Source organism: Sturnus vulgaris, chromosome Z, assembly GCF_052056855.1.
Source record: "Sturnus vulgaris isolate bStuVul1 chromosome Z, bStuVul1.hap1, whole genome shotgun sequence".
Taxonomy (NCBI): domain Eukaryota; kingdom Metazoa; phylum Chordata; class Aves; order Passeriformes; family Sturnidae; genus Sturnus; species Sturnus vulgaris.
In genome coordinates, this window is record NC_142283.1 from 46,550,740 (window position 1) to 46,578,355 (window position 27,616).

The 27,616-nt window shown below is 37.1% G+C and overlaps 1 protein-coding gene across 4 annotated transcripts in view; it reads right to left on the reverse strand.

Annotated features, from left to right (window-relative positions):
• Window positions 1–27,616, reverse strand: part of VPS13A (vacuolar protein sorting 13 homolog A) — a 106,982-nt gene that overhangs the window by 42,228 nt on the left and 37,138 nt on the right. For all 4 annotated transcript variants that reach the window (XM_088157083.1, XM_088157082.1, XM_014868795.2 and 1 more), the window contains exons 24-44: window positions 24,981–25,065; window positions 23,145–23,317; window positions 21,498–21,654; window positions 21,061–21,140; window positions 20,772–20,831; window positions 20,538–20,694; window positions 19,998–20,114; window positions 19,813–19,916; window positions 19,199–19,366; window positions 18,282–18,589; window positions 17,412–17,559; window positions 16,353–16,503; window positions 9,818–9,942; window positions 8,952–9,121; window positions 8,204–8,424; window positions 6,852–7,084; window positions 3,975–4,067; window positions 3,166–3,522; window positions 2,318–2,419; window positions 806–964; window positions 426–687 (exon numbers count right to left, since the gene is read on the reverse strand). In XM_088157083.1, coding sequence (XP_088013209.1) covers window positions 426–687; window positions 806–964; window positions 2,318–2,419; window positions 3,166–3,522; window positions 3,975–4,067; window positions 6,852–7,084; window positions 8,204–8,424; window positions 8,952–9,121; window positions 9,818–9,942; window positions 16,353–16,503; window positions 17,412–17,559; window positions 18,282–18,589; window positions 19,199–19,366; window positions 19,813–19,916; window positions 19,998–20,114; window positions 20,538–20,694; window positions 20,772–20,831; window positions 21,061–21,140; window positions 21,498–21,654; window positions 23,145–23,317; window positions 24,981–25,065 — 3,430 coding nt within the window. The remainder of the gene's footprint in view (window positions 1–425; window positions 688–805; window positions 965–2,317; window positions 2,420–3,165; window positions 3,523–3,974; window positions 4,068–6,851; window positions 7,085–8,203; window positions 8,425–8,951; window positions 9,122–9,817; window positions 9,943–16,352; window positions 16,504–17,411; window positions 17,560–18,281; window positions 18,590–19,198; window positions 19,367–19,812; window positions 19,917–19,997; window positions 20,115–20,537; window positions 20,695–20,771; window positions 20,832–21,060; window positions 21,141–21,497; window positions 21,655–23,144; window positions 23,318–24,980; window positions 25,066–27,616) is intronic.

The following is a 27,616-nucleotide window of genomic DNA, read 5'->3' on the forward strand; positions in this document are numbered from 1 at the left end:
TTCTAATTTTAGCTATGGTTTGTTCAAAACAATTTAAAACAATCTTTTTAAAAACAGCCCTCTTGAGAGTAACTTCTGTTAACATACATATATACAGTTCTCAATTTTGAAACAAAAACTATTTTGAGCAGCTGAATTCTAAAATAACATATAAATGCCAACAAATATCTGACTGCACTAAAGATTATTACAGTAATAAGTTACCACAGTAGAAAACCTATGCTGCAAAAATTAAGAAGTACAATATATATAACTTTAAGCTGTAAAGGCTAAAGCAGGATTTCAAATATTGCCAAGCAACTAGAATTCAAAGAGACACTTCTTTCATTTTATGCTGTCCTCCAAAATTTAATACAGTCCAAGACACTGTATTAAGCATCATAAATATTTACAAAAACAGAAGATGTATGAACTTTGCAACTTACAGATCTGAATGTAAAATCTCTTGCTACTCAGTGTTGTCATTGCTGTGAACTGGTCACTCTCATTTCTAGTTCTGACAAATTCCATATTTAAACTCTCTTTGTCTTCTAAATGAAATATTTTTGCTCCAAACGTAACATTAAGGACGCTAAAGGAATCACTAGGCGAGACTGTGATGGGAACTCCTAAAGAATTTATTATTACAAATGGTGCTCGGTCTTTTTTGAAGACATCTGAAGTTTGACTAGCTGCTTCAGCAAACGCCTAGAAAGCAAAGAATTGATACAAAACATAAACACACTGAGTAAGGCTTCACCAAGATGATTTCTGCAAGTATTCATCTAGCAATTCTAACACTGCGTAGTTAAGAAATTTTTCTTACCGTGCCCAAGTTACTTAACATCTGCAGTCCTAATTTGGACAGTGTAATGTTGAGCTGGTCTTTCGAGGAAACATTTATTACTGTTTTATATTCTGGAACTTTGTAGTTCTCTTCTTCTTCATCATCTGATTCAAACAGTGCTTTTTTAGCCTTCTTCATCTGAAAGGAGATGTTTAAAGAATCCTTATCTAACCACTCATTCTGTAGAAGCAAGTTTCACCTCAAAACTCTCTATGTCTCCCTTTCCCATTTCTATGTCCAGCCATAGTTTTCCATTTTTTTGTTGTTCATGTTTTTATTCTCAAATAAAAACAAAGAAGAGAATAAAAGAAGAGACAAATCATATATTCAGTAAGTCAATGAAATTCCAGTTAACAGCAGCTAAATTTATGATTATTCAAAAGTAAAGAAAATATATACTAACATATCCAGTAAATACTGTGAGATAACATTAATCTTAACCTCTTGAGTAACACTGTGTAAAACGTTGCCCATAAATGACTTCCTAATGTTAAAACAGCCCCCAAATTTAGTCTTGATGTGTTTCCAAATCAAATACTTATTTTGTTTTTATTTGGTTGAAAGAAAAAATAAAAAACCTTGATGGAATACATTTCTCTAGCCTTCAACACTTCTGGAAATTATGTTTTTCCAAATGTTATATTTCATATCAAGGTGAGAAGACACGTGGTTTGACTCATTATTTTCTAACTTTCTCCTGTATTATGTCTTGTACCTTTCTGCAAAATTGTCAGGGGTATTTTTAATAGCAGTTTCTTAACTGCACTATCTCAGTCCATAGTCTTTATCCTTCTGAGGCTATTACTGTGAAAAGTTTTTGATAATGATAGTCCAAGGAAAAGGGTGAGTCTTTTATTCTTAGCAACCTCTCAGGTTAAAAATACTTAAAACAGTTTTGAAAAAAGTCAGGAATCAATGAAATGAAACAGTTAAGACAGAAGACAAACAAAAGGTACCTCCCATCCTTCGATAACACCTTAACTAGTTTCAGACCAGAATCTGGACTATTTCCAGGAAATATGAACACAAAGTGGTAGGCGCACCACTCCCATAGTACTCTTCTTGCTACTCAACAGCTACCAGTTTTTCCAACACAATTTTGCTATACACACTATTGTGGAACAGGAGCAGTGGCTTGTCTTTCCAAAGTTACTGAATGCATCATTAGCATATAGTCTATAGGACAAACTGATATAAAGCTGTTTATGGATTACTTCAGTAATCTAGTAAACTAACCTCGGTATGTAATAAATACCTAATTTATTACTACAATAAAATTTTGCCACCTGAAAGACGATATTTAACAGATCTGTGAATCTGGATCTTTCCTTGTATAAGAACTGGTTTCATTTACTACTTGGGGAAAAACTCTCAGTAACCAACAAGAAGGAACAAAATTGTTAGATTAGTCTCAGAAATGAAAGGTGGAGAGCATTTGTTTTTTCTAAGGTATCATAATGTTATATTTGAGTTCAGCTTTGGAAACTATACCTTGATTTCAAGAGTCCATGGCCTGAATAAGTCAGTCTTCTCAACTTCTAGTGGTTCAAGCAAAGGTTCCCACACACCAAACATCTCATTAAAATAATGCACCTATCAAAATCCAGAAATCAGTTAGGAATTTACATAAAACTTAAATAAATTCAGATTTAGAAGTATATTAATTATTTTGGTAATCTAAAAGATTCATAATCAGATTGCACTTTCAGCTGCTACCATAAAATGAAACAGACACATTAGAGAAATAAATGAGGCAGCTAAATCTCTACTATGAAGTGAGTTCCAAATAAGTGGTAAAAATTGTACCACTTAAAATACAATTTTAGCTTAAACTGCAGGTGCACTGGAATTCAAAAGCACTATAAATAAGGAAGAATCTCTCTACAACAATCACTGAATTTTGCTACTGATTTCCAATATGAGTCAGTTTGGATGTTTTATGAACTTGTACCACATTGCATATTGTAGGAACAACACATTTTATATTCTAGTGTAATATTAACTAAAGATTATTAAAGACTTTTAGTCAGTTGCGATTCCAATAGTTAACACTGATGCAACAGGTCTTTAGGAACTTGCAAAGAGTTAAACGTGAGGCTGCCTAACAGCAATTACTGTGTCATTAATTAACATTACATCTTAATGCATCAGATTTTCATTTAAATTTAGCTGTCTTAACCCCTCATTCTCATCATGCTCCCACAACAACTATCTGCAGTTTAGTTATCAAATATATGGGTTATTTTTCTTTTATTGTCTAAATAACATGTATGTGAGATTTAGACAATAGAGTACAGCATCCTAGGAAAACTTCTGTTTCTTTATGTAAGATTCCTCACCTCTAGCTCAAGACGAGAATGTAGATTGATTAGAGTACTCCAGTTCTTGACTTCTCCAACAAATGAGGACTTGGCTAAAAGCATTGGCACTGTTCTGTGCCCAACTCCAGCTTCAAGTGTTAGAAAAACAGATTCTATATTAATTTTCAATGACTCTCCTGTGGGAACCAGTTCGGTGTTTGGATTTTTATCTTCATTTTCATTAGTCTCTTCAAGAAACCACAATTTCAGATTTTTTATATCTTTCTTATTCCATAAATCAGGAGGAATTTGACTAATCTCTTCATTCGTTGTTTCGGTAGTTTGATAAAGGGCTGATGTAATGGTAATTACTGTGTTTATGATTATTGGTGAAACCTACAAATAAGAAATTGGAATAACTGGAAATGAGAATCTGGTACAGGAACAGCTGGTTTCAGACACAAAAGCATAATGAGTATCTTACAATAACAAAACACTTCCATTTTCTACAGGACTCTCATCTGAACAAGCAATAGTTCAGTCTTTTCAGATTTGCAACCCCTGCCTTATTTCCAGATGGAAGCTTTCTAAACTACATCACTCAATGATTTATCTGAACACTTCAAAACTTATCTCTGCCACTAGCCATTTTATAAAACACAGATTTCAAAACTGAAGCATAGTGACACAGTTGTTCACTTTCCATTTTATTCATTTTGATATGCTTCATTAGGTAGGTGACCTAATGATGAACTGGAATGATTCCCCCCTTCAGTCATTCCTGAAGCAACTTCATAGCCTGCTGAGTAGAAAGTAGAAAACTAAAAACACAATACAAGTCTACTTACTTCTATTGTCAGAGATTTAATGGTTAGATCAGCTGTCTGTGGATTAGTACCTGACTGTTTCATTTCAAAGAAGAAGTCACAAGGCTGCAATACCTATACAATAAAGTAAAAACAAGTCATATAGAGAAAAAAATATTTTTAAAAACTTACTTTGAAATCATACACATAAAAAGTACAGAAAGAAAACTTACCAATATTTGGTTCTTCAAAATTAAGAGAATTCTGAACACTAATAATACATTGAAAGAAATAACAAGTATCCAGAAGCATTACCTCAGGCATTCTCAATCCTTAAAGATTGAAAGGTCAGCTACCGTAAAATACATTACACTTCAGTAACTCCATTCTTATGGTAAAGTCTGTAGACACCTTCAATGCACTGCACCCTCATGCCTCTGACTTTTGAGAATCAGTTTTTCAGTTGCAACACAGCAAGGACATAGTTACATTTTTCCTGAACAACAATATAACTGCTGGAATCACAATCACTCAGTTCTAACTTTGTTTTGCAATCAGTTCCTGAACACTTACACTTGCCAAAGTTTACCAAATCAGAGGTATGCTATAAACAAAACCAGTACTATGTTTATTAATAGAGCACTCAGATGTAATTAGATTCTACTGACACTGTACAGACAAGAAAATTTGTTTTCCAATCCCCATCTGAGATGGGGACCACACTTCTCCCAAATGATTTTGATCCAACAAAAGTTTTTGTCCATATTATTTTTTATTCTGTTGCTCAAATTACCTTTTTTCCTTACTCTGTATTACATTCAGGAATGAAAAACAATAGATTCCTCTTTATACCAACACACATATAAGAAATATATAAAGACCTCCTCATTATTTATGCTATTTTATATATAGAGGTTAGTTTCCCTGCTTGGCGTCTGGACATGACACTTTGGGATATGGTTTAGGGGTGACTATGGTAGTGCTGGGTTGACAGTTGGACTAAATGATCTTGAAGTTCTCTTTCAGTTTTGATGATTTTGTCATCAAAAGGATGAATTCATCCAACCCAATTATTTGCTGTCTTAGGTTACAATGCAAGGTGCATCCAAAAGTATGTACTCTATTACCATCTTCATAAACTGTTAAAAGCAGGTGGGGAAGTGTTCCTTATCTCTCCATGACTCATCTCTGGTAACTCCCTCTGGTGGGAGATATCTTCTGTTAACGGGCCTCACTGCACGACTGATAAAATTACATCATCCCACTATGAGATGCTCCACCCAGGGGGAGGAAACAAGCATTCCTATTTGCATAAAATCTGAGGTTTGGAACATCACAAGTGGCCTTATCCCCTGGATTCCCAGAGAACAAGAGCTCCATAACCACCACTGGACCTTCTGAGAAAGATCAGACCCTTCTACAGGACCACTGCTTCAACAGAACCATATTTACCACTTCAACAGGATTGCAGCCACCATTTAATCAGACTGCTACCAACACACTGACCAACAGGGTGTTAGGTTGTATCCTGACTCTGTCAATGTTTCTGTATTATTGCATTTATTTTAATTTTCCTATTAAACTGTATTTCTGACTTGGAATCTCCTACTAGTTTGATTTCAAACTAGTACACTTTCCCAGACTAAAATTAGATTGTTTACATAAAACTTGGGTTCAGAGCTTTGCTTACACGTTTTCAAAAGGAGCAGTTATGCTCCCACCTGCAGGTAACTTTCTGCAGAACTATCTGCATCTTTCAAGGAAGGTACTGTTTCAAGCACTAAAACTAGTGTCCTCTGAAGTTTTTTTTTCCCTATATATAGCACAAGCATCCTGTCAGATTCAGGTCTTTTCCCCTGTTTCTACAGTCTGAGATAAGAGATTCCATCAGAAGATATTCCTGTAAGACAGAGAACTTGGTGTGAAGCCTTCCAATAGCTTTCTACAAAGAAAGTAATGTTTATGCCGCATTTGCCAGCTACAAAAACAGAAACTGAACAACTTGGCATTGTTTTGCAGCTATCAATGCTAGTGCATCACTTTCTAAATAACTAGCTTAACATTTTAGTGCAATTAAAGACTGTATGCCCAAGGAGTAAACTGAGGTGCTATGATTCTACTTGAAATTGAGATGAAAAGGAAGCCCCAAGTCCTTTCTGCTTATAGCTTTGGTCTCTCCTACATTACTCCATAAGTAAGCAAGCATTAACAGAGAGCTGAAAAGATTTGCTCTTCAAAATTCATCTGTGGTCTGAGGACATGGGTAACTGTTGTATATATAGTCAATTTGAATTTTTTCTTTGATGCAACAATATCATCACAGAGTTAACTGAGGAACAGTCTGCTGTAGAGGCAGAAAAGCTGTAAGAAACTCCAGGAGTCAATGCACTTCCACCTGATCAGTAACTAACAAGTCTGATTCTGTGGCCAAAATACAAATAGGCAGTTTTAATAGGACCTTAAAATAAAGGAATTTATGAACTAAATAAACTATTTCCTGATATGCACTTCCCTCTTATTTTTTTTGGGACACTATTATTCTTTTACATAGCTATTTAATACAAGGTTTTAGACCGATATCACTCGGTACTGTATTGCATTTGACATAGCATACATTTATTATTTATTTGGCTTACATGGGATGTGAAAGATAACTAATATTTTACTCCTTGGGGCTGTGAATTGTAGTTTGTTATACAAAGCAAACCCGACTGTCACAGATCAAGATGACTCTTTAGGCATATCAGATAAAAGAGAATAAAATCAACAAAATGTTAGGCATATAATTTTACTTATATCGTAAATGTATACTACTATACTGGTATATACATTTTAATGATGAACATTTCAGAAATTACTTGTATTTTAGTAGTATAAGTTAGCACCTTTTAAATACACACTGAATGGTTCCAAACTCACCGTAGTAATGTTCTCTTTCCTTTCTTCTGGAAGAAATGGGCATGCTTTCATCTGTATCTCTCTAACAGCAGCTGTCATGTTGTACTTTTCAGGGCTACTTTTAATGAAGACCTCACACTGTGTTGTAACCACCAGCGCAGGAGCATCACTTCTTGTTAAATCAGCCACAAACACAATCTCTGGATTTTTAACAACAATGTTCATTTCCATCGTAGATACAGGCTGCACAGAGGCTTCAGAAACATAAATTACATTAGTTTAATTGTTCAAAGATTAAATTTCAATTGTTTTCTTGTTGTGATTTAATTATTAATATTATTAATATTATAATTAATAATATTGATTATAATAATTATTTAATTCTTGTAACTTATAGGGAGGCCTTGACTATTTGGGGTAAGATCGAGCATAAATAGTGTTAGCAAATCAGTAGATCCCCGCAACTGACACTTCTAGGCTCTTCACTGCAGGTACAAAACCATTTAATATCTAATTACTCCTGGGTATAACAAAAGACTTCAGGAAGCTTTTCTGTCAAAATGATAAGGATAACATTATCACCACTGTTATTACCTGTGGCATTAACAAATGTATCAGCTCCACTCCATAACTACATCTGCCAACTTTGATAAGAGTCTTAGGAAAATGCTAAGCACATTTTCTGCTCTCTGGAGTAGCAAACCCTCATTTTTCCACACAACAATAGTGCAGCATTACTGATGCCTAATGTAAACACTTGTAATAAAAATATACTTTCATATAAGATTTCCTTATCTGTTTAGACTTTGATCATCAGGAAATAATCACAACAGGCCTGGCTGAGAGGGACACAACTACGATACTTGGGAAAATAACACCAAAAAAACTGGGACTTGCTTTGGCATACATGACGAGAACTACCTGAGGCCTGGAAGCATAAGAAGATTATTTCCTGCTCTTAATGGACCAATTTTTGATGTCAGGTACTCAAGCTCAAAGTCTGTTTTCTGATGTAGGAAGAAATGCAAATCAGTGGACAAATGAAATGGCATTTCTAGGCAGCAATATCAGGCAGGCAGTTTCTGTGTGTAAGCACAATATAATACGTGGCATTATTTTATTTTAATACATTTTTAGATGTCTTCTTTCTTTAGTAAGACCAGACTTCATTTGGAAACAAAGACTAAAGGTCATGAATCTATTTCCATGGTGCAAAGAAAGCAACATCAATGGTTACAAGCTGTTCTATACATATAAACATAGGAAACACCTTTAAAGGAATATTGTATTTTTTACATGGAATTACAATACCAAAATTAACCTGATACTCCAATACAGGTTTTAAACTATTTCTGTTGTATACTGGTATATACCTTGGTCCTTTACATGTAGTGACTGTTTCAGATTTCTCTGCGCAGCAGCACTTTCTGCTTTAGCTTTTAGGAATATATCTGCTACAGTAAGTAGAAACTCCATGCTTGCACAAAGATATATCTCTTGAACAATAACATCAAGAACAGTGCCATCTCTCCCCTGCTTGTAGTTTACATCCACCATAACTTTCTTTTCAAATCCATGTTTCATTTCCACCATTCTGAAAGATAATGAAGGAGGCATCAACAAGACCGAATTTAAAAAGCAATACAAATAATTTTAGAACATGCCCAATAAAAACAGCCCAAATTTTATATAACTTTTAAACTAACTGGAATTCCATACACTGTACTAAAGGTGTTAATACTTTTTAACAAGACAAATCATCATATTTCCTTGTTTTCACATCAAATCACTTCAGTTTTACTGAAGTTTGATAGTATTCATGAAACATCATCTCAGTCTGACTTAGAACTACATTAAAGTGGAAACTGAAATTGTTTTCTATGCGCATTTATTAAATTTATATTTAAAGTTCAGTTTATTTAATTTTATGTATCTAGTACTGCTCTCTCATAAAGATACGTTGAACAAAAGGTAAGTGAAACACATAAATCCATAGTAACATGTACTTTAAGAACTCCTACACTAAAACAATTGCAGTTTCAACAGAATACTAATAAAACTAAAATGCTATAAACTCTTTGTCTATCTCTAATAAACAGTGAATTATGTAAAATTACAGACCTTGGTGTAGCCTTCTGGATCAACTGTCTTTTATCATCTAATGTACAATTTGCAAGTTTGACAGAAGCATTCATTGAACCATCTGACAACATTTTCAGAGCAGCTGACATGAGAACTAATTTAAACTCTGCAAGCTTCAAAAGGTCATCTCTCTGATCCAAACTGTTAACCTGTTTAAATGAAACATTTGTAGATTTCATTACAGGTAGCAAAAAATAATACATAGGTATAATATACAGTTTTATTCTAACTGACGATATTTTCAATAATAATAAATTAAATAAACCCACTATTAATTCAAAAGACAACTACAATCAACAACATACAATAGAAAACTTTCAAAGAGGAAAGCTTTGCCCTTCTACCATCTTTCTAAAGCAAGCTTACGTAAGTGAGAGATCGAAGTTTATAATAAATTACAAACTTTTAGTCAAAAATCTGGTGGCAAATTTTGTAAGTTTAAACCAAGATGAATATAAATGCATTGACATTGACAAATTTAAGAAACTTTCTCCACCATTTTGTGTGTCCATGTATCCATCTCTACAAGTAACTAATGAATGTGTTTCATTCTCTGCATATTTTTCTTCCCAAACTGTATTTTAAATTAATATAAATTTTCATCAGATTTTTAGTTAGATGACAGAAGATGCCATATATTATGTACTACTGGTTATTCTATTTCTTGTAGTATCTGCCAAAAGTGATTTAGCTAAAATAGCTGTTCTGTCATTTCCATCATATTTGCTATTATTCCTAGAACACACTTTCTCTGTCATAAAATAAGCTATTCTTGTTCAGAATTTCCAGGACTCTATGCAACCTTAAATCTGCTGATTACTCTTTGTAACCAAAATTATACTTACCTGTTTTGAATTCGGACTATACAACACTAAAGTCAGAGAGTCAAATCTGAAGTCCAGTTTTAGTGTTGTTTTTATTTTCATAGGTGAATGCAATTCCACCACAGCTGATGTCACTACAGTTACACCTTTCAGGAATCGGAAAAATGGTTAATATTAAGAAAATTACCAAACTGCAAATAAGGAAAAAACAAAACAAAACATCCTCACTTATGACCATAAAGACAGCAACTTCCCTTTTTCTCCACATATAAATCCATCCACACTTAGTACGCGTTTATCATGCTCCACGAAACTACTTTCGGCAAAATCACACCATGTTTGAGAATATAAAACACTTCCCTTACATATTCTTAATGAGATTTTTACCATCTTTAAAACACAAATGTACAACTTCCCCTCAATATTGCACAGTACTTTGTGCAAGAGTGTTGCAAAGAATACAAATTTATTTTCATCCTCATTTGTTTATCTGCCACACTGTTGCTGATCTTCATATTTAAAAAGGAATTCAACAAAATATAGTTTTCTTAACTTTACTTGCTTTTCTTTTTAGTGTGTGCTGGACAGTCAATAGGCAGTGACATATATTGAATAGGAACAAATTTCAAGGCTGTCATCATTACAACAGACAAACAGATCTAAATCAGAACAGCAATTAAACTACCATATACGGGAAGGAGAGTAAAATGGAAGTTTTCTGAAGTTGGGATGTTAACAAATGTAGTCGACAGACTTTTAAATGCTGCCTTGCATTATGGCTAGGAAAACAGGACCCTTACATTGCATGTCATGCTCCAAAACTCACTGCAGTGGCTCAGTTGCTCCTATTCATTATTATTACTGTCAGATACAGCTCAAACCACAATGTCAAGATTACAGGTCCACTGGCAGTCAACCAACCTCACCAGCCAAGGAGGAACTAGTAACAGCAACAAGGACAGCAGCAGCAGTGGCTACAGTTGCAGGGCAAAATACCTCTAAGAGCCTGGCAGGGGTTTCCCAGAGTGAGGGAAACCCAAGAAATAGGAGAGACTTGGCAGGGTCCAATAGCTCTCCCTAAGAGAAGCCTTCAACCTGAGGGCCTTGCCAGAGCAACTGAGGGAGATTTAAACGACTCTAGCAAGTATGAGCAACTTGGAGCACACTGAAAAGGTGGGCAAACAGGACATGGCACAATAGAAGGATGTGGCACAGCTGCAGCAGTTCCCATGGGCAGGGCATGTATGACAGCAGAGTGACACCCCAGCTCCTGAGGAGAGCTCCTGTGGCTTTCACCTACCCCATGAGAACAGACAAAACAGTGATCTCCATAAATCCAAAAGCCATTGCTAGAAGGAGCACAGCAACCCAGACTGAGCTTCCTCAGAAGCATGCACCCGTTCAGGTCTGCAGCTGCAGGGAGTGTTTGAGCTTGGCATTAGCACCAGAGGGCACAAGAGACTACACTTGTGTGCAGTGGGACCAGGTGGATGACCGGCTGAGCCTGGTGGCTCTAAAGAGGAAGTGGAGAGCCTGAAGAGTATCAGGGGATCTGATAGAAAAATAGATAGACTGGTGAAAACTCCTGAGAGAAATGCAGGAGGTGGAAGCTCAGCACAAGTCAGAGGAACTCAAACACACTTGTCATCAGACAGAAGGAAGAGATCTAAAGGACGAGGAAACAGGTCCCTGCTGGGGGCAGCAGGAGAATCATATCCCTTGCCTTCACAGGCAACCTTAGAAAATAGGTATGAGGCTCCAGAACCTGAGCGTGAAGCAAATGATAATAAACATGAATGTCTACCTGGGGGATTGCCCAGAGTGGGTCAGTCAACCAAATGCATCACAATTTCAGATTAAGTAAGAGAGAAAGAAAAGTAATTGTTGCAACTCTCTTCTGAGAGGAACTGAGGGCCCTGTATGCCAGCTGGATCCCACAGGGAAGTCTGCTGCCTTCTTGGGGCTCAGGTAAGAAGTACTACTAAGAGTAGTACTAGGAGAACTACTACATGAAGTAGTAGTACTACTAGGAGCCGAGATCTGGAATACAAGTTATGTTTTCTTCAGTCTTGTCAAGAAAATCATGCACCAACCAGGGTCCTCCTGTCTCAAAGGGGAAAAAGGATTTCAGCTTAGGAGTTAGCAGGGCTTGTTGTGAGAGCTTTAAATTAGATTTGAAGGGGAACAAAGACAGAGCCAGGCTTGATGAGATAAGGTGTAGGAAGGAGAGAACTACAGTGACCACCCAAGCAGCAAAAGGAGGCTTAAGATGGAATACATTCAGTGAGTACAAGCATTCCAAAATGTAGCCACAAGATAGACTGAGGGGAACCCTTTGCACAATCAAATACTTCTATAATGTGCCTGCACACCAATGCACACCGTATGGAAAACAATCAGGAGAAACAAGAAATGTGTGTGCAGTCAAAGGACTCTGACCTAATTGCAATTACAGAGATGTGATGGGATAGCTCACGTGACTGGAACATTGCCACGAAGCTATATTCTGTTTAGGAGAAAGATTCTATGTGAGGAAACACCTGGAATGTATCAAGCTCTGTCTTGCAGTGGATGATGAGCAAATCCAAATCTTATTGGTCAGGATAAAAGGGCAGACCAGTAGGGATGTCTCTGTTGTGGGTGATTGCTGCAGGCCACCCAAGGAGAAGAAGGAAGCGGATGAGGCCTTCAACATGCAGCACAAAGCTGCCTCAGAAACAACAACACTGGTTCTTGTGGAGAACTTTAACTACACTGACATCTGCTGCAGAACCATCACTGTGAAACATGAACAACCCAGCAGGTTCCTGAAAAGCACTGATCACAGCTTCCTGTCACAGGTCATGGAGGATCCCACAAGGAATGCTGTAGCTGCTTGACGTCACACTAACAAGCAGGGAAGGTCTTGTGGGAGATGTGAAGTTTGGGGGCAGCCTTGGCAGGGTAGTGATCAGGAGACCACAGAGTTCCCTACTGGGTGAGGAGTGAACAATGCAGCAATTAAGACTGTAACAATGGACTTCAAGATAGAGAACTTTAGCCACTTCAGGGAATTCTCTTGAAAGAATCCATGGGAACAGGGGGAAGAGGAGTTGATGTTCAAGGATCACTTCCTCCAGGCTCAGAAACTGGCATCCCAATGCACGCCAGTGAGCAAGTAATCAGGCAAAGGGGCAAGAGACTTCCATGGAGGAATAAAGAGCTTCTGTCACCTCTCGCACACAAGCAGGTGGGATGACTCTGCTTGAGCAGGTAGGTTGGACCAGACGACCCACTATGGTCTTTTCCAACATGACCCATTCTGCGACTCTGCAAGATCCTCTAGATTGATTCAGCTCCCTGATTATTGCCCACTTCTCCTTCTACAGGTTGGCAATGATGACATTGAGGAAAAAAGTCCTACGGCAATTAGAAAGGACTTCAGGATGAATGGTTAAAGGCACAGAAGCATAAGGTGGCGTTTTCCTTGATCCATCAGTAGCAGGGAAAAGCACTGAAATAAACAGGAGAACCCACCTGACAAACACATTGCTTTGAAGGCTGGTGACATTATTGGAATTTTCTTTTTGTGACCATGAGACAATTGATGTAATACCAGTACTGATGGGAAGAGATGAGGCTCATCTGTCTCAAAGGGGTAAAAGGATTCTTGCACGTGAGTTGGCAGGACTGATTAAGAGGGCTTTAACCTAGATTGGCAGGGGGGTGGGAATAAGACCAGGCTTACTTAAGATGAGCCTAGGGGTGGGAAGCCAGGGTTAGGTGTAAAATCCATAGTCCAGCTGAAGTGCAACTGTGCCAATGCACATAGTATGGGTAACAAACAGCTGGAGGCCACTGTGCAGCAGGAAAGCAATGACAGAAATGTGGTGGGATGACCAGAGTGATGCACTGAATGGCTACAAACTCTTCGGAAGGAGAGGTGGTGGGGTGGCTCTGTACATTAGGAAGTACATTTGACTTTACAGAGCTCAAGGATAGTGATGGGAGGGTGCCTATGGGTGACAATCAGGGGGAAGGCTGAAAAGGCAGATATCCTGGAGGGAGTCTGCTATAGACCACCCAACCAGGAGGAGGAGGTGGATGAACTATTCTATGATTAGATGGCTGATGTTTCATGATTGTCATGAAATCCTGTGAAATTTTAACCTCTCAGATGTCTTCTGGAAATGTTACACAGCAGAGAGGAGGCAGTCTATGAGATTCCTTGAGTATCTGAAGAAAACTTCCCAACACAGCTGGGAAGCAAGCTCACCAGGGCAGATGCCCTGCTGGATCTACTGCTTACAAACAGAGAAGGGCTGGTGGGAGATGCCATGGTTGGAGCAATCTTGAGCACAGCGACCATGACACATGGATTTTCAATACTCTGGGGTGTCAACAAAATCTTGGATTTCTGGAAGGTAGACTTTGTCCTGTTCAGGCCACTGGTTCAGACAGCTCCTTGGCAATAAGCCCTTAAAACCAAAGGGGTCCAAGAAGTCTAGATGTAGCTTAAGAAGGAAATCTTACAGGCACAGGACCAGACTGTCTCTATCTGCTGGCTTGGCTGAATAGGGAGGACTTCAGGGGGAAAAAAATCAGAGTTTATGACCTTTGGAAGAAGGAGAAGGCAACCAGAAGAGTACAAGAATGCTGTTAAATCACATAAGAGAGGAAATAAACAATCAATTTGGCCACTGCTGTGAATGAAAATAAGAAGTGCGTTTAAAAATACATTAACACCAAAGAGCAGGCAAAGGAATAATCTCCACCCTTTATTGGATGTGGACGGTACACTGCCGCTAAGGACGACTGGAGGAAAAGGCTGAGGTACTTCATGCCTTCTTTAACTGAGTCTTTAAGAGCGAAAATTATTATCCTCTGGGCAACTGGCCATCTGAGCTGGTAGACAGGGTCAGAGAGCAGAAGAGACCTGCTGCAATCCATGAGGAAGTAATTAGTGACTGCTGTGCCACTTAGACACTCATAAGTCTGTGGGGCCAGACAGGATTCAACCTGGTGAATGACAGAGCTGGCAGAGGAGCTTACCAAGTCACTCTTCATCACTTATCATCAGTCCTGGTTAATTGGAGAGGTCCCAGATGACTGGAGGCTGGCCAATGTGATGCCCATCTACAAAAGCAAGATCCAGGGAACTACAAGCCTGGCAGCCTAGCCTCAGTGCTGGGGAAAGTTAAGGAGCAGATCATCTTGAGTGCGATAACATAGCACAAACTGGACAATTAAGGGATCAGGTCCAGCCAGAATGGTTTCATAATGGGTTTAGGAAAGGCAGGTCCTGCTTGATCTCCTTTTTTGGCCAGATGACTCATCAAGAGAAAGAGAGAAAGGCCACAGATGTTGGCTACCTGTACATTAGGGAAGTCTTCGATACTTTCTCCCACAGAATTATCCTGGAGAAACTAGTAGTCCAGGGCTTGGACAGGTACACTCTTTGCTGGGTTAAAAACTAGCTGGACGGCTGGACCTAGAGAGTGGTGGTGAATGGAATTATATCCAGTTGGCAGATAGTTACCAGTGGTGCTCTCTGGAGCTCAATGTGGGACCAGTTCTGTATAACTTCACCAAGGATCTGCATAAGGAGATCAAGTGCCCCTCAGTCAGTTCACAGATAACACCAAGTTGGCAGGAATGTTGATATGTTGGAGGGTTGGAAGATTCTGCAGAGGGGTCTGGTCAGACTGGATAATGGGCTGAGGCCAGTAGCATTAAGTCAAACAAGGTGAAGTGCCAAACTCTGTACTTGGATCACAGCAAACCCAGGCAGTGCTACAGGCTGAGGACAGAGTAGCTGAAAAGCTGCTCGGGGGAAAAGGACCTGAGAGTGCTAGTCAGTAGGGGCTGAATATGAGCCAGCTGTGCCCAGGTGGCCAATGTCATCCTGGCCTGTATCAGCAGTAGTGCAGCCCCCAGGACCAGTACAGTGATTGTCCTCGCCCTGTACTCAGCCAGTACTCAAAGTAAGTCCATACTTCAAATCCTGTTTCCCGTTCTGGGTCCCTCACAAAACAAGGACACTGAGGTTCTGAAATATGTCCAGAGAAGGGCAATGAAACCACTGAATAGTCTGGAACATAAGTTATATGAGCAGTGGCAGAAGCAGCTGGAGATGTTCAGGCTAGAGAACAGGAAGCTCAGAGGGGCCCTATTGCTCCCCACAACTACCTGAAAGGAGGTTGTAGCAAGATGGAGGGCTGGTCTCTTTTCACAGAGAGCTAGTGACTCACAGGGAACGACGATACAGCCTCAAGCTGAGACACGGGAGGTTCAGGCTGAATGTCAGGAAGGATTTCTGCTCAGGAAGGTGGTGGAGTCACCAAGAAGACCTAGAAGTGGCACTAAGTGCTGTGGTTTAGTTTACATGGTGGTGTTGGGTCAAAGGCTGCATTTCATAATCTTGGAAGTCTTTTGCAACCTTAATTATTCTGTGATTCCACAATATTGGTATACACAAATGAGTCTGGCATCCATTTTTAAACGCAATTCCAACAGAAGCCATACATTGATAATAATACCTAAAAAACCCAGATGATATAATTTTAGAAGCTATTACCTGCAGAGTGCTGAGAAGTACCATGCATTTCACTAGAATGACTAGTTGATGCTTTTGATTCTGGCAAAGCTGTTGATGCACCCGAGCCTTCACCTGCATTTTCATTTAGTGTCCTCAGTATTGTGGTAATATCCTCCTGACTAAGAATGAGCTTTAAAAAAGATTGGAACGGAAATCAGAACAATTCTGTTCATGTAACTTTCAGTAAGTAAAATCTAAGCTTACAAATAAACAGATAAATTAATCTCATCTGAGTCTCTGTTCAGGATGCTGAACATTTTTCTCAAGTTCACACAATTCCTTACTGTAATTTCTAGAAATCAGAGGTCAGTCACACATTATTTTGTTTTTATCCACAAACTTTCACCACCAAGTTACAATTTAGAAACTGGAATGTCAGAATACATACACATGCACAGTTGGACTTACAGCTGACCAAAATTTTTATCTGCATTTAGTCACAAGGCACTTTAAAGTAATAGCTACTTTGCAGTAATACTTACAAGCTCTATTTCAAAATCTGGCAAACTGGTTTTCCTCACATACTTCACAACCTTTATATTTTTAATGTTAAATTTAAATTATGTTATGTTTAAATTTCAATTTACGTTAAATTTCTTTTTTTATGTTACATTTAAATTACCCTAGGATGAATCCCATCTGGCCCCATAGATCTGTGTCTACATGGCACAGCATTCAGGCTTGTCATAGGTACAAATTCAGCACTGCTATTGAACAAACCAATAAACCCCAACTTTTCCAATCTTTCATTGAATGACATTGACAGATAAAAAGCTAGAATAGAATAAGCATTTTATACTAGCAACAGTAATTCATAGTACAAAGTCTGTCTGGATTATCACAAATGAAATGCAGTGCTTAAATTAGAACAGAAATATATTAATTTCCTTTTCCCCTATGAAACAACAAAATCTGTTCTACCTCTATGTCTTGAAATTAAACAATACCTAAACTACTGAGCCTGGACTTTTATAGAGAAAAATGAATCTGTTTTCCACAAATATTTTAACAATTGCTTTCAGAAAAAAAACTGCTTACGTTCATAGGCTTGAGTCGGCCAGATATTTCAATATCAGGAACTTCATTATACCACGCAGCAGCTAAATTTCGTTCAACAGCTACTTCCAGACTGACTGGCTGCAGCAGCTGTACTTCAGTTTGCAAAGAATCTTGCTCATAGTAAGATCTGTGAAAAGAAGCAAAATACTCGCAGCTTTCACATATTGCACATGCTTTAAAAAAATAGATTTCTGTCTTTTCCTCGTCTTTTTAAATAATGCTATAAAACTGCCTTTATACTATTCCAAGTAGCTCTAGTTGAAGCTTTACTCCACCAAGTAGATCTCCTTCCTTTGTAAGGAAGACATATCAGGCACGTATCAGGCATGCAACACACAAACATGTTGAAAGTCAGGACCTCCTACCTGCCCTCCAGTGAAGAGCAATTTCTTCCTTCTTCAGTACCCTTCAACTGTCTTTGAAAAGCCCCTTCCACTCCCTCTCTGCCCATGAGCCCCCTGCACTAAGGGCCATTTTCAAATAGTTCTTTATGGCTATCAAACCACATACCTTTGCTGCTATGCATAGCTTGAAAATCTCATCAAAACAGTCTAATACAAATACATATAGTCTGTCCTAAAATAATGAACAATGCATAAATTTATAGTACTATTATACTACACAATTTACCCCGAACAAACATTTTCTTCTATTTAAAGATATGCAGACTGCTCTTTTTCCTAAACCACACATTTTCTTTGCTTTAAAAAAATATTAGTTTGCTGTTATATTCCAAGATAATAGTCTGCCAATCACCAATCATTACCTAATTATTTAACTAGTCTTTGAAGCTAACTGAAGAATTCCAAACGGAATAAATGAATTTTAAAATTATTGATACTACATTACCTGTATAACTTCAGTTCACTCAATTTCACCGTCATAGAGTCAATAACAGGTGGGACACTGCATCGTGTTTTTGTTTTAGCAATAAAGAACTGGTTCTTCACCGTGATTAGACCAAGATCAGCCACCAGGACATTTGCAGACATTGCTGACTGTGGAATTATCACAACAGGTGCTTTGATATTGATATCTAGTGCCAAACGGGAACTACGCTCTGCTAAACCTTTTACACCTGTAGCTGCTTTCTCAGCTGTTCGAACAGTTGCTTCAGTAAGAGCTTCCTTGGCAGCTTGAAAATTATTTATAAAAGCCTAGGAAAGGAATAGAGATCTCAGGAATTAATTATTAAGAATCACAGTACTTCAAAAACACTAAGAACCACAGTTACTTAAATATCGAGCCATCTGAAGATGTTATTTTTGCTACACATTTTATTCAAATTCTTTAATAAGATAATCTTCCCTCAAATACGATAAATTATGCATATATAAATATAAATTCTACACTAAATATTTGGAAAATTAGATGGTAAGAGAAATGACCTTGTAATATGACTTGTAATCATATGAACAGCAAAAGATTTATTTACTTAGCAGAATTTATGGAAAGGGCATGATTTTCATTGTTTCTTACTTATATTTCAGTGTTATAAATAATGAATGGTATGTATGTTCAACAGCTGTCACAAATCATCTAAGAAAAACATTACCGTTAACAATGGTAAACCTTTTTGCTTACTCATCTGCTCCACAGTAACAAACAAGAAAAATAAACATCCCAAGCATCAATCCCAGGAAAAAGTTTTTACAACTATGTAAGAGCCCTCACACAAAGAGATACAACCCCATATAGAACACTCTTTCTTGCTCTGACAACTTCTCTTGGATACTAAGAAACAGTATCAGGAAAATTTAACTTACCAAAATAGATGAAACAAACTTGTTGACAAAAACTACTTGAATACACCCAACAGTTAGATAAATACGATTGTCAACAACATCCATATTTGTATACGCAGTGCCATCTGTAGCATTCACATATGATACCATTCTGAAGTTGAAGACTTCTTTTCCTGTGATGTAAAGAGCCTTAACAAGAAAAAAAAATAATATCTCTACTGTAAAAACTTACATACTGGAGAAACTTAACTTCAAAACAAAATATAGTACCTCACAGCATTAAGATATTTTTAGCTCAAGTGTCTGAACAATACATGAAAAAAACCCTGAATTTAAAAAATCCATTGAAATAGCTGAAAATATTCAGTTTACATCTCAGCTTGAATAATTTTCTTCACTAAATCAGCATAGTAAGATTCACAATGAGCAGCTAAAAATATCACAGTTGCACTAATTAATTTCAGTGTAATAATTACTGGTTGTGGGAGCAAAATCCATCTGTCACATAGAGAATGCTACTACCAACAAATACATCAAACATAACTGAAAAAAGTCACAGTAGAGAGTAGAGTCTTAAAAGTTTAACTTAGCATCCATTAAAAAAAAAAAAATCAACAATACATGCATATACCTACCTTTTTATACAATGCTGTCTCATCAGAATCCACAATAATGATGTTCTTCAATTTTGCAGTCATATCAGTTGCTGCTTTCTTCATAATCACTTGGCTATCCAGACCTCAAAAACAAGGCACACGAAGTCTATACACCATTATAGTTACAAAGTTTTATACTTTTGTGATTAAAGTTTTGTTCCTACCTTCAATGTGAATTTCAGCTATCCTGTGGTTTTTCTCTCTGATAAAAATACTCAAACATGATAAATCTGCACAGATAATGAGGTCAATAACATCTTCATACTTTGATTTTTTTGATGCTACAGGAAATAAAATATAACAAAAGTTAATTTTCTTCAACGAGGACATGTTTTGGTATCCCTCTGAACTGCAAAACAAGCAAGAGCTTAATGCTCCTCAAGTATAAGATAGTCACCACAAGGCCATCAATTTCCTTATTTCATACCAGGAAAAGAAAACAATAAAAACCTGACAATGGTTTATGGGTTTTCTATTTACATTGACTTATTGCGTCCAATACATAGCAAAGGTACGCCTTGACCTATGTCAGAAAACTATACGTGGCTAAGGATACAACCCTACAAATACAAATAATTCTAAGCAAAATTTCTCATATCAAACATCATTGACAAGTTTGCAAAGATAGAAAATACATTTGTTTTATTCCTTACTTAAGTGAAGAGAGAGGAATGAAAAGAGGAAAAAATAATTAAGAAACTTACTTAATTTTTTAAGAACATCCTTTTTCTCCTCTGGTTTTTCATGGACCGGTTCTTCTGCAACTTTAGTTTCTTGTTTAGGTAGAAGATTATTCAGATAGTTCATAGCATTCAGCAGAGCTTCAGTATGCAAATGAACATCTAGAGAAGAAAAGTTCACCTAAAAGAAAAATTTTTGTTTATCCATATGCCTCTCCTCCCAGACCGAGAAAATTATGTTAAAAAAAGATAACATACCTTTATTTTCTGTAGAACATTTTGATAGACAGTTTTCAGTTCTGGTCCTTTAATATCAGTCTATTTCACCAAAAGTGCACATAAAACAAACAAATCAGAAGTTTGTAAATTCCATTTACGAAAAGTTATTTTCAAAACCACCACAACTTAAGATGTCAAAGATATTCTGTTGAAGGAGCAGACAGACTTTGCACATGACACTCAAGACATTAAAAACATCAGTAAATAACAACATCTGCGGCGTATTAATATGATTACAGTTCAAAAGCAAAGTCTACTCTTTTCTAACCTTTATATACTCCAGAGTGAGAAGATCATCTTCTACATTATCCAATGTAGTAACTATGTAAACTGGCTTGCCATTATCATCTAAAACAACAACAAAAAAAAGAAAATAAAAAAGAACACAGAAATTTACTTTTTTTTAAAGAAAAATATTTAAACCTTCTTAATCTATAAACTGCCAACTAGCTGTCATTACTGTTTAATCTCAAAACCTCTTTTGCAGATGTAAAATAATTAAACGTCTCTCAACAATCATCAGCACCAGAATGTATTTACCAAAGCACTTAATAAGAGGATGAGCTCCTGATTTACTTTCCCTCAGTCCTGCATTTAACTTGGGAAGCAAATCTTCCTTATTTGACAAAAGCCCTACAGAGTTTTTCAAGACAAATTCACAGTGTTATCTGTGCATAATTCCTTGACCAGATTATAAATACTTACCAATATACTCTGGGCACAGAAGACCAACTTCACGAAGGAAAGCATTCCCAGTCATGTCAAATGTTCTCATTTTAAGTTCAGTGCCTAAGCCCAAAATACCAAGCTGGAGCACAGGCATCTCAGTATCACCAGTAAGACGGCATAATTTAATTAAGACCTAAAAAAAAAGAACCAGAACACACATCCAAAAACAGTAAAGGATTATAGGAAGTATAATTTCTTCATTTTTATACAGAATATAATATATTCACTTACATTTTATTGGTTAATGTCTATTTGTGTATTGATAATTTAACTTTATACAGTAAATGCCTTGGAAAAAAATAAACAATTCAACAATTAGTACTGGTTGCTGTTACCATAACAAAAATTTCAAACATGCATGTGTGTAATACCGAAGTTACACAAACTCATTTTTTTTAAATTCTGTACAGCACTCAGCAATATTCAATACAGTCAAAACTAGATTTTCAGTCAGCATTATTTACTACTTTCACTGGAATTGCTCTGAATTTTCCTGCTAAGAGTTAGAGTCCCAATCTGAATGTCTGGAAAGAGGATTTACTACATTTTCACCAATGCATGACAATACTATTGTTAAATAAATAAGTAGCTGAGCTGTTGTATCCAACTTTGACAACCAAACAAATACATGTATTCTTCCTTGCCATGTAATGCTGTCTACAAATAAGGAAAATCAAAAGAGAACCCAGTAAGTAATCTTAAACTATGAGGACAACAGAGGTGATTTCTAATAGATTCCCAATTTATTTTTTTCTTAAAGATTGCAAGTTAGTTGTCATTAGAAAATAATGTGAACACAGCATCCTCCTTTTTCGACTAATAGTTCTAAATAAGGTCTTGTCATCACACAAATAGTACATTTCAGTTTTATTTGTAGTAAAGGTGTAGTATATAGCACGCTACAAGCTAACTGTGGTGTGTTGAAGACATTCTGTAAGCCCTACCATAAAACAAAATTTGTAAAGTTAAATAAATTTGTATGATTTATTTTTAAAATAAACGTAAAAGTAAAATACAATTTTTTGTATTGCAGAAGTAACAGTGTCATAAACATGATGGTGTAATGACAAAGTTAACGATAGTGTTAAGAGGTCACCTCTTTTACTGGGACTGATACAGTTAGCAAGTGTTCTTGTATTTGAATAAAATACTCTTTTCTCCCCTCACAAGCTTGAAACATCAAGAACACAGAAAACTCTTACAACAAAGATGTTACAGATTTATATGTCTGGGCAACAGTATCTGGGAAGAACTAGAACCGAAAAATAAGGTGCCTGTTACAATATAAAACATTAATGAAGTTTCCCCATTGACCACATTAGTAACTGGAAAAAAAGATGCCACAAGAACATATTTAGCTAAAACAAATATGTAAAGTAATTTCTGAGACATAGGTAAAGAAAATTCAGTGACAAAGTGAGTTGGGAAATCAAGTGGATAAATCAAAGCATTTCAGTGATGACAAGGATACAGAGGTACAACTACGACTTGGAAAAAACACTGAGTAGTTCCAGGGAAAAATGGAGAACGAATACCTCTGCAGATATGGATTTATAAACACAACAAACGTGGAAAAAATTAAAGTTCTGATGTGCTTCAGGGAAATTTTAAAAATAATTTTACCTCAGCTACTTCAAACTTCAGCTGGAAATCTGTCATATTTTTCAAAGATTCTTGTTTGTGTAGGGTTTTTCGCCTTGTACTGACAGCCTGCTTGACGGAATCACTTGGGACTTCAAAAAATGGCACATCTTCCACAGGACTGCTTAGTGCATCATAAAATTCTTCCTCTGATTCTACAGATTAAATCATAATAACATTACATATGTAGCCAATTTACACAGCCAGTATTTTATAGTACTATGACATACAGTTTTTACATCTACATCTATAAAAGCTTAAATGTGCAACTATCTAGCTGACAACTAACAACCAATAAAATCTGTTTCCGAACCACCTCAACTCCTGCCTCCACCAGCTTTATACCTCACATACAGCTGCCTCCATCACATCATCATAAACTTCAGATCTCATTAGCTAATTCCTTCATTAGCACTCTCTTACTTCTGGCTTTGCAAAAGACAGCACAAATGAAGCTTTGTCTTGCCTTTGGACCTAACAGCTTAACTTGCCTGCTGATCAGACTGCTGTTGACAGTACAGGATATTGACACTGGTCTCAATAACAGGCACACTACTTGGGATTTCTCCCTGCTGCCTCCCATTTCAGAAAGACAACTATCAACTATTAAGCTTTTAATCTACTTTACATTAGTGCAAAAATATAACCAAGATAAATAGATTGCAATGTCTTTTGAAGGTCTTCTCCTTCACCTAAAAAGTATAAACACTGAAGTATAAGGTACCTGTGGAAGAAATATCCTAAAAAAACTCAACAAATCACATGAAGTATTTTTTCAAGTTTAAAAGCAGCCCTGAGTTTTTGGAGGGTGAAGACAGAGAATTAAAATAAATCACTTAAAAGGACTGTATAACTGTATGTATAGTATGGATTAAAAATCAGATTTGATTCAAATCCAAATCCAGCTATTACTTTCTCAAATTACTTGTTGCCAGAATGCATTTTCACTTCAGCCTAATTTTTAAGAACTGAAAAACATTTCCACTCTACCTTTGGACACTTAAAGGAACTCCTATAAAAACAGATGAAGATGCACAAACACGTATTTTAACACATACTGCATACACGCAGAATTTAAAGCTATAAAGTAGACATAAATAACTTTGCTGATAATTTTGCCAGTGTTTGCTAACCACACAAATTATTAACTGGAGAAAGGAGTAGTAGTCTCGTTTTCTGTTTCTCCAGTTAAGTGTTTTGGCAACACAAACATGACTGACACTGAAATAACACTGATATATTTGATTATTTTTCTAATGCAGCTACTAGATGATATGTTAGGATTTAGCTAAGCTGTTTTGAACAGCTAGGCAGTATTGAACACAACTGGTTCTCCCGCAGCCAATCTTCTCCTTTATCCAGTAGAAGTCAAAATGTTTGCTTATAAAAACAGCAGTTTCTAACAGTCATCATTTCAGTACTCGTAATTTAAGTAAATCCACCTAAATAGAAGAGAAATCTTTCACCATAAGAAAATAATTAAAACCAGAGGACTATGTACACACTAAAGCTAAAAGTTTCCCACTATTTCAGATGCCTTGACAAAAATAAACCCACCATACCAAACAAAATTTTCCTGCTATGCCCTCAGGAAGGGAATGACAAAAAACAGCATACAGAATTTTATTGCTATGAGAAAATACTCAAGTAGTTTGTGCAGTAACAATTATAAACTAAACAGATTATAACACTATTCAGCACTCAAGAACTTGAAACAAAGCTTCATATCCTTGCTTACAGCAAGAATACTAAATTAATTCAAAGAACTCAAAAACTTGACTCACTTCTTAAGCAAGACTTTAAAATAGATTATATTACCTGACTCGGCCAATGAGTGAAGATCCAGAACAGGATACACGCCTTGAGATACATGTGGTGCTGAAAGCATAGGGGACAGTACAGCCTGAAACAGGAGACAATAAAATTTTTACTTATTTTTATTGATCATGCTACTGCATTCATATATGCTGCATCCAAGTTTTACAATTTAGGGAAACTTAGCTTAAGTGCAAATCAATAAAGTTATACACTTACATTACTAAAACTATACGAATGGGGAGAAATTAGGCCTAAAATAGGCAGAAGCGACAGCTATTGCACGTGCATCTAACTAGAAACAACATACTAGGAAACACAGTGAAGAGGTTCAAACATTCAACTTCATAGTTCAAAAGATGGTCAGAATTGGCACATTATATAAAAAAATCATAAAAGACAAAACCTAGTGCCTCAAAGGACAACAACACAGCAACTTCAGAGAATAAGAAAGATCAATGGCTCTTTACAAAAATAACAAGTGCCAGGTGGGTAAAAAATAAAAAAGAGATACACAAAACATTAGAGGAGAGAGGATTGCTTTGTATTTCATAGAATGATAGAAGCGTTTAAGTTAGAAAAGACCCTTTAGATCACCAAGTCCAACTGTAAACCTACCACTGCCAGAGATATGATTTAGTGGTGAAATTAAATGCCACATCTACAAGTTTTTTATATAGCTGCAGGGATGGTGACTCCCCCACTGGGCAACCTCCTCCAATGCTTGACAATCACTTTGGTGAAAGAATTTTCCTAATATCCCATCTAAACTTCCTCTGAAGCAATCTGAGGCCATTTACTCTCATCCTGGCACTTTTTTTTTTGGGGGGGGAGAAAAGACCCACACCTCAGCCTTTCTTGCAGTGAGAAGCCCAAAACTAAGCACAGGATTCAAGGTATGGCCCCACCACTGCCTAAGACAGAGGGACAATCACTGCCTTGGTCCTAGTGGTCACAATATTGGTGATGCAGGCCAGGATGCCCTTGGCTGCCTTGGCCACCAGTGCACACATTGGCTCATGTTCAGCTGCCTGTTAATCAGCACCTCCACTTCCTTTTCTGCTGGACAGCTTTCCAGCCACTCTGTCCCTCTGGAGCACTGCTTGGGGTTGTGACACCAGTGTGGGACCTGGCAATTCACCTTATTGAATAGCACTGCTTCAGACTTTAGGAAACAAAAAAACAACTAGTAAAGTACTAAGAGGAGGCCTCAAAGTAGTTCTCATCTTTTTCACAAGAGGAAGCAGAGGGTAGACATTGATCTCTTCTCTCTGGTAACCAGTGACAGGACTCAAGGGAACAGCATGAAGGGGTGTCAGGGAGGCTTACAGTAGGAAAAGGTCCTTTCCCAAGAATGTATTTGAGCACTGAACAGCTCCCAAGGGGAGTGGACACAGCACCAGCCCAAGAGAGTTCAAGAAGTGTTTAGACAATGCTCTCAGGTATATGATATGACTTGTATCGATGGTCCTGTGCAGGGCTAGGAGTTGGACTTTGATGATCCTTGTGGGTCCTTTCCAGGTCAGGATAATCTATGATTCTAAGTCTTCTACTGTGAAATGCAGTTATGCACAATGCAGAGTAGTAACTGAAAATATGTGAGATGCCACTAGAGCACACTCTAGAACACGAATCCTCCACTCCACATGGCTTCATATATGACAAATTAAATTCTCTTAGTCTCAGAAAGCAATCTCAGTAATCTGAGTTTGTAAAGAATTCTCACCTGCAAGTTCCAAATGCACGTGTATTATATATGTGCCTCGCACAGAGTATCAAAGTAAGAGGAAAACGGTGCAGTGTGCCTTTTCTTCTTGAGTGCCTTTGGCTCTGGACTGCACAGCCGACAGCAGTTCTTCCCCGGCACCACCACACCTTCCTCCCACCCCTGTTACTGCACCTTTCATAGCTCAGGCTCAGACAACTATTCACAAAAGTCACAGTATCAAATCTATACATTTTGGCAACAAGAAACACTCATCTTGAACATTGTTTCCAAGGCTACATTTTTCATCTCATTCCCAACATTCCCACATCTCTCTTGGTCTCCAGTTTATGTAATCTGACTTTACTGAATGCATTCATGTCTACAAGTAATAAATAGACAAAGTATTTAAGAGTCTTGTAACTGTGAAAGTGTCTCATCTATAACACTTCCATGTTTTAAGTAAACAAGGAGAAAAAAACTGTGAAATTTGACCTCATAGTACCAAATAATGAAAAATAGCCTTAAACGCATAAGTGTCTTCTTGGACTAAAATGCTGAGTGCAAAAATGTAGAAGGATCTTTTCCAAAATGTCTTCTATTTTTGCAGATCAAGAACACATCCACACTAACTCAGAACAGAAAGAAGAAAACAGAAGTCTGAAAAAGGATTTCACATCCTTTTCAGTTCAGAAATTATGTGATGCTAACAAAGTTCAGAAGAATTACAGTGGAAAGGACAAAAGCATGGGAGTATACCTGCTACTGCCAAAGCACAAAATCCACTCAAATTAACTGAATTTAACACCAGCAATTGAAGTCTGTTAAGTTCTGAAGTAAATGGAAGCTTGAGCAGGTTTATGCATAAGTTTTCATATGGATTCACATATAATGCAATTATATTTATACTTGGTCCACAGTCCTTCCTCACCTC